This window comes from Falco peregrinus, chromosome 3, assembly GCF_023634155.1.
Source record: "Falco peregrinus isolate bFalPer1 chromosome 3, bFalPer1.pri, whole genome shotgun sequence".
NCBI lineage: Eukaryota > Metazoa > Chordata > Aves > Falconiformes > Falconidae > Falco > Falco peregrinus.
In genome coordinates, this window is record NC_073723.1 from 56,614,709 (window position 1) to 56,627,753 (window position 13,045).

The window sequence follows — 13,045 nt, forward strand, 5'->3', positions numbered from 1 at the left end:
CCTACAGTACTGAAGACTCAAGTGTCGCTGCTGCTAAAACATTCTGACTATCTACAATAGCTTCCTTTAGTAATCAACATATTCATAAGAGGTCATTCAAAATTAACAGACTATTGTATCACTTTCAAATTAGTTTACTGGAAAGTATGTTAACAGTAAACTCACCACAAAATGCTTCTTCCATAAAAGGATCCTTAGCAAGTAATTTCTCATTAAGAAAACTTCTCACAATAACTCATCAGTTCTCAAGAGTGATAACACATACTATAATATGAAAAAAGTTAAATAGGAATATGTTATGACTTATGAAATTAGGAAGAACAGCTATCCTATAGAAAGAATAAGATATACTTCAAGGACATATGTAGAGATATATCTGTATCTCTACAGCTGAGATACAGAAATCAAAATTTCAGATTACTATGGAGAACATAGAGAAGCCATAAAGGCGTTAAACATACCTGGGTGCAAAGGCAGTCGCAAGGTTACTTTGGAACCATCCTTAACAAATACAGACCAGAAGAGGACTTCTAAATTTGCTTCTTTTGGAAACTTCCAAAATTCTAGGTCTGCAAAGCTCTGCACAGCAAAAGCTTCAAAGATGATTAAGTACAGATATCATACACCACAGAAAAATTTATTATCAGAGGTAACAGAAGCATAAACCTCCTTAAATATTTAAAAAGGCTTCAGCCCTTAACAAGGAAGTCTGCATGTCTGAAACTTTCGAAGAGCTACAGGAAAGATATGACTGGAAACTAATTCACTGTGCTGGAACTTGAATGCTGTATTTGGAAGCCATCTAGAGTAAATCCATCATACCAAGCGTACCAGTTACTCCATACGTTAGTTACCCTTTGGCCCCAAGCTGAAGAGCTTTTCAGCCTAACAGCAGTTTGCCCAATTGAGGGTAACTACCTTGTCCTACCATCCTTTGCCCCATCTGCAGAAGTAACAGCTTCCAGACAACATTAAAGTCTTAAGAAGGTAAGAGATTGGACTGAAGTTCAGCATATCAAGGTCCCAGATGAGCCTTATTTTTCTGCCAAAAAAAAAAATCCACTTCATTGAATCATTAGAGTTCACAACAGGTTAATGAAACATACTGGTTGGGGGCATGTGGGGTGTGTTCAGTTTTAATTTTTTTAACTTGCAATCTCTTTCAAAGCTTCAGCTAAACAGGCAGGAGGACTTGCATTTTTTGCAAGCACCATCTTTGTGTTTCTACCTGCCAATTCAGTAGAATTCCAAGTAGGGCTTTTTGCATTCATCTGCATGAAAACCTTCTTGCTTTTCCTACCAAAGGTACAATACACTGGTTTTATTTAAGGTATCTTCACACATATCTGACTCTTGTCTTTACCTTTGTTGGGGCCTTTGCTACAAGTGGGGAGAAGTGTATGCCCCAGCAGTACAATTATCTTTTTTGCAATACAGTAAACAAATTGCTTTTAGTGAAAGACTAGGAGGTGTTTGTTAAGTAATGGTTTTGCTCGGCAAAGCCTGATAATCTCTCTCCCCCCTCAACTATTCAATTCAAACTAGCTTTTTTTCCTTCTCTTAACCCCTTTACCTGGGAACCCTTCTGGGCATCTCCTATAGGTAAACACAGCTTGCCAAAAAACAACTGAAAAACACTGAGGACCAGCCAGTTCTGCGGAGCTTAGCAGATTACTTGATTGGAATGTCTTGGAAGAAGTCCCATCAAAAGGTAAAGAGCATTTTCAAAAAAGTAGCAATGAAAATACGAGGGCTAGCTAACAGTAAGGCAACTGAACATGAACTCCCCGTGGCTAAAACACACTGGCGGTCAAAACACAGCAGCTAAATAGGTCATGAAAATTTATATACATAAAATTTGTAATACAGAATTGGGTAATTAATCGAGATTCTGAGCAGAAGCAGGGAGGCAATATGCAACTCTAACATGCACCTAACCTGTTAACCTATGTTGGGTCCAGTTTTGGGGTCCCAAACACACATAGAAGTGTGGTAAAAAACAGAAATAATTCAGTGTTTAACTCTGGAAAGCCTGCCTCAAGTTGAATTTCTTCCTGTCTCATAAGAGGCGGGGGTGGGGGTGGAGCAGGAGTATCATTTTGTGCCATCTAGCATCAGCACACTTTTATAACTGTTTAATTGAACAAGTTTTGAAGTTCAGGGAAAATACAGATCTGCAACACTGTGATAAAGTAAGCCTTTCGTAAAAGGACCCAATCTTTCTTCTAGTGTACCTTGTACACCAGCTAATTTCATACAGGAACTTGCTTTGGCATGAATTAGAAGTATTCTCTATAGATACAGATAACTGTGTAGAAACAGCAGGTTCTCATGCCTGTTGAATCTTGGTCTAGAATACCGTATTTTCATTGTTCTTTGGTCAAAATGAACCAGAACTAGAGCTTGCCTGTATATTTCCATCTTCTGTAAGTCTGCTTGTCCAGATAAAAGTAGATTTTGAAGCAGTATTTTTCTACCTCTCCTCGGAAGAGTACAGATGCAAGACAGTATCGTATAAGCAACTACTCAAACTGTAATTAGCACAAAACCAACTCCCTGTGCTGCCTTTTTTCCTAAACTCCTAATTTATATAAAAATTTGTCATACAGTTCCTTCAGGATGAAGGATCAGTCAATATACCTGTAGTCCTTACTCCCAAATTTCAGTGAAGTCTACCACTTGTGTTCTAGGATGCCTGCTGAGCCAAAGATAAGCGTGCCAGTCAGATGCTACTGGCTGCCCAACTGCCTTAGAAGACAGTCAAGTATAAATTTACTTCTTAACCTTCGCTTTAATAATGCTTGTTTGGGATTGCGTAATTTTTCAGGAAAGGTATTGCTACCACTGTTAGTATTTTGTAATGATGACTGGAAAAGGAATGTCCTTTATAGGCTACCCTGCTCTCACTCCACTGACAGGTTCAACCAGCACTCTCACAACACCATGTATAGCTCTACCTGTATCAAGCTAACGCTTCCCCCTGTTCAAACTTCAAACAGTTACAGAGCTGTTTTTAAATGTGAGTATGATCAACTGCTGGAAAGACACCTACATTGTTGTAAACTGAAGAGGAATTCAATACAACATTTGGGAATTTTATTTAAGAATAAAGCATAACTAGAATATGAAACAAGCATTCGCAGTCTGAGAAGAAATTAAAGTGCTTGCTTTAGAGTAAATGATAAACATTTTTCAAAAGTGTAAGAATACAACAAATACAATTGTGTGTGGTTCTTTTCTTTAATGAAGGACAAGTAAATTTGATGTCTTAAAAACATCTTAAACCTTGTTCACTCTATGGTTAATTTCAGCATGACACATGTAACTCACTTTCTAAACCAGGAGACTGTAATTATACTGGAAGAACAAAACCTGAGGTAATTGCTGACTAGAAAAACTTGGTTACAGAGTCACTTGACATCCCAGAAGTTCTCCCAGTACTTAGTATCATCTTGCTTGAGGCCACCAATTTAAAGACAAATTTGAGGAGCAAGGGAACAAAACTCATGTCCACATTTCTTTTAATTTTACTCAGAAATATAAAAGTGCAAGTTCTGTAAATTAACAACATTTACAGTACATCACAATAAATATGCCACCTTGTGACATCTAAAAATTCTAGTTATTTGAAATGAGTCATATTGAGATAGAAACTGCATCAACGTCAACAAAAATACCTGACCCAGTAAAGATAATCTTAACATATTAACTAGCAAGATGCATATTCCATTATTGCTATTAGACCATGCCTCCGAGTTCCAAAGTATAAAAACTTACCAGTTTACAGAAAATACCGTTGAAATTTTTCTCTTCACAGGCACAATCTAACATAAAAAAATAATTTTGACATTTACAACGTAGGATATTCTCCTACGAGGGGAGGAAAAAAAAAAATACAGAAACAGATAGTGCTATTTCAGTGATAATTCACTAAATTCACAGAAAAGCTGCAATTTCCACAGAGTTAAACTGTTATATGAATATATAGTGTCTTTCCATACGCGCTCCTGGCCTGGTGAGAACAACAGGCCTTTTAGTAAATTTACTACAATTTGCTAGCTACCTTCAAGTATGTAGACCCTAGATATCCCAACACAAATCGCATGCAGGTGCTTTGTGTCCTGAACAGCCTAGTCTCACATTATATTTAAGCAGTGTGTTTGAAAGGAACTTTGTCAGTAACTACCATTTCTAGCTATTTACCCTAGAACGGACTGTCTCTCTGATTTGCAAAACATTAAAAGTCAGATAGGACGAAATAAGATCTCAAGTACATTAAAGCCCATTTTTAAAATCGTTATTTGAATTCTATGCAGTCACTATATACACAATACATTGTTTTCTAGTCAAAACTTAGTTGGATTGACCAAACAAGGTTGAACACTCATGACTCAATATTACTGTCAAAGTTGAATAAAAACCCCAGTGTACTACCTGTAACACACCTAGATTATAGAAAAATAAAACTGCTTTTTTAAGAGTTAAGTGTCTCTCCTCTCCTTCACAAACTGCAACAGAAGTGTTTAACTGCTCTAGGAATGCCTTTCATAGCAGGAATGGTGTATATTTCTAGAGAGAAATAGAAGTGTCTCAACCATTTCATTTGGCCTACCAAATAGGACATTACTTTGCTCCTCCATATCAGTCTTGCTTTAGATTCAACCTCAAAAGCAAATCAATGAAGGTTAGGTGTGGGCAAGGTCTAAAACTTTGGCAACATATTCTACAAATAGGTAAAGAAAAAAAAGTTTAAGCTAAGGAATTGTTTAAGGCAACCTGACCAAAGTAAAGATAAGGCTTTTAGATAACTATTTCAAGGATATCGAGTTTTCTTAGCTTTGCAAAGTAACAAATTCAACTAACTTTCTGGTCAGATTTCCATTCATAAGCTTCTTTAAAAAAATATTTACCTTCCTAGAATATGATATTACCTGAATGTAGGAGATACTACATATTACAGGCAAAAGTAATAAAAAAAACTATAGATGAACACACTGATGGCCAAGTATTAACAATTATATGGTCATGATAAAAGTTTTAAGCTCTCCGAGGTATTTCAGTATTTTAACACCACAGGTTTGGAATACCATATAGAGACTTAGGATACCATAGTTATGGTAGAACCACCAAAGCAGATTTTTGGTTTTGTCTTTTGTTTGGTTGTTTTTTTAAAGTATTTTTAAAGGTCACTGCAATGAAGATGCGGCAGCTTGAATGAAAAATATGAAAATCACGGTATCTGGCTTAAGTATTTTAACATAATATTCAGGATATTAAGAGCAGAAAAAAGAACTGCCCACACTATAACTGCATGTCAAAGTTAAGTATTTGCTGGAATGTACCAGAAGCAGAGAATGTACCTAAATATTGACATAATTTATATGACAGGTAGGAGTTGGGTTGGGAGGGAAGGAATGAAGAATGGAAGGAGATGTAAGGTTTAAAATTCACACAGCGGTCATCACAAGGTCACTGACATAAGCCACTATAATTTAGTAAGATTTGCTTTTTGTGGCTGAACAGTTTTCTTCCTCCTGTGCATTAGCCGATGTGCTCAAAGGAGGAAAAATAGAAGGAAAAAAAAAAAAAGTGTTCTGACTGTTCCCACTTCAACATTTACACCAATTACTTTTATCGTATCATTCTAATCAAACCAGAAGCTCTCCCCTTGGCATATTTTAGATCTGGACCTATTTTAAAATTAAAAACCACATCTGCCACGATTGTTGAAGTAAATCATGTGTGCTTATTTAGGCTCACCCACAGACGTACATACAATTGCATTCAGCTTGGTTTAAACAAAATAAAAACTGAAGAGTTGAAAACACAAGGTCACTTAACCTTCCTGGTTGATTTACCTTTAGTTAAAACTGTAATCTTTCACTAAGCCATACCAACTCTGACCATACTAGGAAAGTGTCTCTGGCACAAGTGGTTTTCAGAAGAAAAGCTGGTCTTCCCAACAGCTTTTCCTTCTGCTTCATCTTAAAGTGCAGAAACTGTGGGAACGGATAACAAGACTTCCTGTCCGTCACTGTGGAACTACTTCCCTTAGAGAGGCTAAGGCTGCGTGTATGCGGACATGCAATCTGTTCTCAAAGTCATAGCCAGTAAATTCCTCCTGGGAAGAAAATAAAAGAAAAGGAAAAAAAAAATAAAGAAGGAAACCATGTAACCATTAGCCTCCTTCACTTTTCAACGTGATGATAATTTTACTACTCATGCTTAAGAAGTCACGTTACAAAAGAGACCGAAGGAAAGAGGTGAACTGGAGATTGGATGTTGCAATATCCCTACATAACCCCAAGTAACAGGATTATTACAGAAATTTCAAGTTGGTGAAGAGAACAGAAAGCTTCCATTTCCAACATGCTGTTTGGATCCCATGTAGTTAAACAGCACCTGGCAAGTTCTGCAAGACCAAAAGCTCTAGAAAATCCCAACGTGCCCAAGGCAGGAACCAGTTGGAAGAGGCAAGGAGGGGAGAGTTGTTATTTTCAAACTTTCTGTAGCCAAATCTTAATTGAAACACTTGGCAAGGCTCTAACAGTCCAGGAGAGGTCACTAGTGTGGGCTAAGTGCTATGACTAACCTAGAAATACATATCTACATAATATACATAAATGTGTATCATATACATTAATGTATATCTACATGACAGTGTTGTAGATTACAGGTGAGGGAAACCGACACTTAACTGTACTCCCACTGCCCCAAATCCCCCAAAACCACAACCTCTCAAATGCCCTCATCTGAAAGATAAATCTGAAAGTATCTTAGTTTTTACCTTGGCTTGGAGAAGTAAGGTTTTGCCTCTTGGCACAGTCTACAAAAAGACAAATATTGCATTAGAAATGCATTGCAGACATTGCAGAGAGTATCTAAACATATGGCCTGGTCAGTCCAGAATAGCATCTTTATCTTGAAAACAAGGTATCCAACAGACAAAACCCTTTCAAATTAGCAAACTAGAAATACTAATGAGGCACCTAAAAAAATGCAGTATTATGTATTTCTTGTCTTCTACAGAAAAGGAGAAATTACTGCTTTAAATGCACATTGCTATTGGTGATGGTGAGCTACAATCCATGAGGAAAGAAATGAAGCTACAGATAAATGACTAATTGAGTAATTTTTGTTTCTTACCAGAAGTTCAAGCCATTTATCTACAAAGTAAGTTACTAGATTTTAAACATTAAAAGTTGTTTCAGAAATCTCAATTTCAAACCCTTAAGGAAAATATATGTATTTGCAGATTAATATTTACTACCAAAAAGCTCATGTTCTATTTTTTATCATGCAGTACCTTTTTATTTTAAGCCTTACAAATAAATAATCAACTGCCTGATAAGACAGAAAAATATGAATATATGTATTTATATTGGTTAAGTTACATTCAGTGTCTAAGAAATCTAAACAAAAAAAAACAACCTGTAAACTTCTTGACATAACCATATTCAAATCCTGAAGAACTTGATTAGAATTAAGTTTAAAACAACAAAGATGATTCAGATGACATGGTAAACCAAACACATAATGGTGAATAATGTCAAAGCAAAGTAAATTTAGTAACAGCATGGGGGGTTTTATACTAAAATGCATATTCATATCCGTATCTGTTACTCAGGTCTCCAGCATGCTCAGCCTCTCAGGCAGATGTGATTTGTAAAATCCTGTTCCCTTTTCTTTCTTAACAATTACAGAGCTCTCGCATGACACCTCAGCTAGGAAATGGAATTTTCTATAAAACAGCATCCACTCACCTGGAATTTTAGCTCTTGCTTTTCCCTATCCCATCCCCCTTTATTCAAGTCAAACATCATTTACCTCCCCATTGCCCAAGTGCCAGGACAGGGAGCTTCCTGCATGTCTTTAATGTACTAAGCACTACCACAGCTTCTCAGTACAGCCGCAAGCTGAGGCTTGCTCAGTCCTCAAACATCCAACACTAACCACATTCAGTTACCGTGTGCACATACTACATTTAAAGCAGCAGGGAGGAAGGAAAGACTGCTCCCACATTCTCAAAATCTTCAGATTACAAAAAGGCGTAGTGGGTAGCAAAGTTAAGAGACACGTGACATAATGAAATGTAAATATGAACATGGAAAAAAGGCAGCAGGAACATGGACTCAAACCTCCCTACCAGGCTTCAAGGCCCAGTTCCAAGTCACAGGGCAGCAGGGTTTTCAAAAAACAATTATTTTTAAAAGTGTTTTCTAGTTTTGTCCTTTGTCACAATAATAATTTCTCTTGAAAGATTTTCCTTTGCTTCCCTCTTTAAGGGGAAGGTTCAGCTCAGATTATTAAATCTGACAAGATCAAAACCAACTGAAAACAGAATCTTAAGAATACGGTATACTATCAGCCCAACTACTTTCTACACAACACCCAGTGATGTGGAGGTTCAAGTCATTACCCTGTAACCGCTTCCCCTACCTTGCAATCTAATTCAGGAAGCACCACGCAATGTGGCATAAACTCCAAGTAGTGGTATTACATGTCTGAGGAGGGAAACAGCACCAAGAGTGGTGCAGAAGTTGCCCTAGTTTAAGATTCTCTAGGCTCCCTAGGAGGCAGGGCACATACAAAGACCTGAACAATCAAAAGTATCATCAACCAAGCCATGCGGACAGTCTGAAAGCCAGGTGGTTTATTTTCATCTTCATCCTCAGTAACAAAAACTTCACTAGTCAGAGTGAAAGCCAAAACGCCAACAGAAGCAGCTTTAACAGAATTTAAATGACTGAAATCACTTTACTTATACATCCCCTACAATGAAACTGTATGATCGTATGTGTGCCCTCAGTCCAGCTAGGTTCCCAAAACGCAATGATGTGCAAGATTAGGAAAACACCAGTCTTAAAGCATGGGGATAAATAATCCCAAAGTAAAGACTTCTGAAAAACACCGTATCATTCCAAATAAAAGTTTGATCCCAAAAACATGGGAGCTATTTTAGGAAGGCATCAATTTCTATTTGGAGAGGATAAATACAGGTAAACTTTGAGCTTGAATAGCATCCAAGAGGAAATCAAATATATAAGGATCCTGGGCATTCACCACACTAAGTACCACCTGCAGACAACAAATCCCTACCTACCCAAGGCATTCTTGGCACGCCTCTGCTGCCACCAGCAGCAGGAACACTAAGGGAGGTGAAGAGGGAGAGAAGGCTTTGCGTCTGGAGGAGTAACAGAAGTATTGCCATACCCCAGTATTTCCATCTGCTGTTTCTATAAGGCACATGAGAAAATGCGCATCATGGCACAATCAGAGAGGTGAAAAGTCAAGTCTCTGGTGCTTTCTGCAGTAAAGTATTAAATAATAATCAAAACAATGTGGTGCTACACTCATCAAAATTCTTGCTTTACTGCTTCCTGTAGGTTTGCAGGCATGTTCATTGTACTGCTAGAGAAAGACACCACTAATGATCAGGAAGGTAACAACGGCCCTGAAGAATCCAAGACTCAGGCTCTGGTTTTTATGTAAAAATAAAACCCAGTAACAACAAAACAAGCCATTGCAGTGTTATCTAAGCTCCTCAGAATGTCCTTACAGCTCCCGGTATTGAAAAATTCAGACTGTCGCCTAACACACATTGTATGTCTTGGTTTAAAAAAAACAACAACAAAGTAGTAACTTACTTTACAGCAGGTATAAACCGAATTTTTAAAACTTAACATACATTATTATCACCTATAAACTTTGATCCATTGTTTGTATAGTGGTATTTTGACTCCCCACCTTAATTTTAAGAGTTTAAAAATAGGCTATGCTATTACCTCTGGATTGTCTAACAAAAGACAGCCAAGTTCATAGCAAGCATATGGCTGGACGTATAAGTTGTTTTGACGACACATTTCATCTTTAGCAGCTCGCTGGAAGAACTATGAAAATTAAAGACAAAAAAAGAAAAGACTGCAGTAATACATCAAAATTGATGGTTTGATACTTCAAAAAAATCCAGAAGTACAATTCAACATTAAGCACTAGAAATCAGCCCACAGCTAAAATGAGAATACATTAACAGTTTCCATTGGTAGAGATTCTTTAAGCTAGGACCTAGCCATTTTTACCAAAACTACTGTATCAAGGCAGAATTACTTGTTTGGATTTTTTACCAAGTAAATATGTTGACCATTTCAAGAGTTTTCCAACTTCATATTGAAAAACATATTAGATCTTAACATCAGAGATGAAGTACACAGATTACTTAAGATATGCTTGAGAAAAGACCAAAAAAAAAAAAAAGAAAAAGAGAAAAAAAGATGTAAAGCCAGCATCAGCTCCCTTGTTCCTTATTGGAACAGAATTGGATTCTGTTTGAGGGAGGTGAAAAAAAAAGTTGTGCCTACAGATTAAATCCTGGAGCAGTGGCAAAAGTGGCAAAATTATTCTTTGATAAACAAACCTCTCAGTATCTAATAGGTCTGGAGGTGAAGCAGCAAATCTATGCTTTCGAAAGGTCAGTCTCAGAGTTTTGGTTTTTTTTAGAAAGTTGAATTTTCTTTGTTGGACAAAGTAAATCCAGCAGAGCAAGAACTTGCCCGTTCATCTTCCCAGCTTCCCCTTAACTCTTGCTGCTACAAGCCACTTTAGCTGCCATGTTCATTCAACAGAGCCAATTACCTAGAACATAATGAAGACACGCTAAACCAGAAGATTTGAAAAGAACCTGACATACTCTGTTGGAATTAACAAAACAGAATGATAAATAGCACTGAAAACTAATGGCTTGCTTAACACTCTTACTCAACAATACTTACTGTTCAACAGAATAATTCATACAATAGGATTACTGGTGTAAATTATCATTTAACAACTTACCTGAACAGCATCTTCAGAATTCCCTAAGCATTTGTGTATGGCACCAAGAAGCAAATTCCTCAAACCAACAGCCGATGAATCATCAACATCCTGACAAGCTTAATGAAAAGATTCCAGTAAACAAACAAGGTGGATTGATTTATTTATCCTTCCTTATAAAAGAACTGTGGTCTATGGTGACTTTTAGTTTGATGATTAAATTTAACCAGAAAAAGATGCTAGGAACATTAATATAAATCGAAGTAATTTGGTTTCTTTTAAATACAACCCATTTTATGTGAACCTCATCAAGTAATGTGTCACTCATGAGAACAATTCCTAACAGGAATGAATGGGCTGAAGTCAAAGGCAGTTGGTGCATTCTTCTCACGAGGAGAGGAGAATCCATTCCTCTACTGGTCTTTGAAATACACACTAAAAGGTAAAGTTAAGAAATAATCACCACCTCCTGCTGTTATGGGAAACTGGTTTGTCCCAGATACTGAAAGAAAAATATATAGTCCAAGTTACAAGGAGCACAGGGCAAGTAGTTCAGACAAAGCTGATTGTTCTGAACTGAAGCCAAGTCACAGACACACAAAAATCTGTCCTGGACTTAACCCAGACTAGGGTATTTTGGCATCACGGTTCTCAGTGCTGAGAGGATAAAGCTTATTTGCCAGACCTTAGCTGGCCCACAATCCAGGGACAGACTGTGCCTAAATTGACAGGTGCTCCGATTCCAGAAAGACCTGAATCACAATGCACATAACTGTCTCTAGATTTATCAGGCTCCATTTTGATCAAACTCATTAGCACCAGCTCTGTCCAATCAAGGCCAGTTCCATGACGAGCCATTTGCACCTGCCTGCATGGTCCCCTCCAGGAAGGCCAGGGCACAGGGAGACCTGCAGGGCTTTTTGTTGCTTCAAAAGGAGTTGAACTGCTGCACCTGGAGCAGCAGCTCCTTTAACTTCACATTCTGCCTCATCTCCTAAACCCTGCCAGATCTTAACTAGCTCTGCATTCAGAACACAGTTAATCCACAACCCAAATAAGCCGCCTATGAATAACTAAGAGTAGGCTGCATGAAGAATTTGGATGTTACACAACACATGAGGCTGTCAACTCTCACTTGTACTGCAAGTCTCAATTTACTTGGCATTTTACTTACAGAGATACATGTGGATACAAATTAATTGCTGTAAGTCAACTTCCAGCCCTGAGGAAGTCTGGAAACTTACCCCAGCAAATTACACTCCAAGTGTTCAAGAGAAGAGGAAGCGAATACATATAAAACTAAATCCTCTACCATCTCATCATTCTTGAGATACACATAAGGCACAGCAATAACACTCATGCAGAAAATTTTAAACCAGGGATCACTAATGCAGACACATCTGTCTGTGTCATACCTAGAAAAAGTCTATCTCTGAATTTCAATCTATACTGCTATTTCACAATGAAACATGAACCACTGATTAGAAGCTTATACAAGGAAGATCACAGCTTCTGAATGTACCAGGACTACATACTCTTTACAACCTCTAAAGTTTATTGTTCTGAAGGTAAATGACAGACAAAAAATTCCCAAAATTTATTTTTACATAAAGTAAATCTAATTTTAAAGTCTTCAGCATTATCTTTGGGACTAGAAAACTAAGGATGTGAATGTAACCCGCTATCAACACACAATTTAAATAGACAAATTATCTTAAAATAAAACCAGAACAAAATCCCACAACCAGTCCTAACTCTCAAGTTAAAGACTGGTGGTTTTCTAGCTTAACATAAAAATTGTGTAGTCCCCAAAATTTCACAATTACAGAAAAAGGGAAGTATCTCAGTGGCAGACATTTTTTATTACCTGCTAATTTAGAAAATAAACCAACTTGAAATTGTTTGCAGAATGCAAACAAGACTGATCACTTGGATGTCCTGAAAACAAGATAAACACTGCTAAAATAAACTTCATGTGACATACATCCAAAGACATCTGGAGCCTAAGAAAGAGGCAACTATAAAATGCTCCTTTCACCTCTAAGATGGTCCCACTGGCCAAGATAAACAGAACCTTTGTATGATAGATGACCTCACAAGCTACATATAGCCTCTTAGAAGAGAGCCGACATCCAGAAACGAACTGCTAGGTTTATTTTATTTTTTATTATTTTGTAGCTAGGTTTAAATGAGTTAAATTCTGCTTAGTGACTTTGGACAGTAACTATCATGCTAG

General features: G+C 37.3%; 1 protein-coding gene across 1 annotated transcript in view; it reads right to left on the reverse strand.

The window, feature by feature from the left end:
* Positions 1 to 3,504: 3,504 nt before the first annotated feature.
* The window catches only part of TTC39C (tetratricopeptide repeat domain 39C), a 37,590-nt gene continuing 28,049 nt past the window's right edge, over positions 3,505 to 13,045 (reverse strand). The window contains exons 11-14 of the mRNA XM_055798367.1: positions 10,831 to 10,928; positions 9,786 to 9,890; positions 6,788 to 6,826; positions 3,505 to 6,121 (exon numbers count right to left, since the gene is read on the reverse strand). Coding sequence (XP_055654342.1) covers positions 6,032 to 6,121; positions 6,788 to 6,826; positions 9,786 to 9,890; positions 10,831 to 10,928 — 332 coding nt within the window. The 3' untranslated portion in view covers positions 3,505 to 6,031. The remainder of the gene's footprint in view (positions 6,122 to 6,787; positions 6,827 to 9,785; positions 9,891 to 10,830; positions 10,929 to 13,045) is intronic.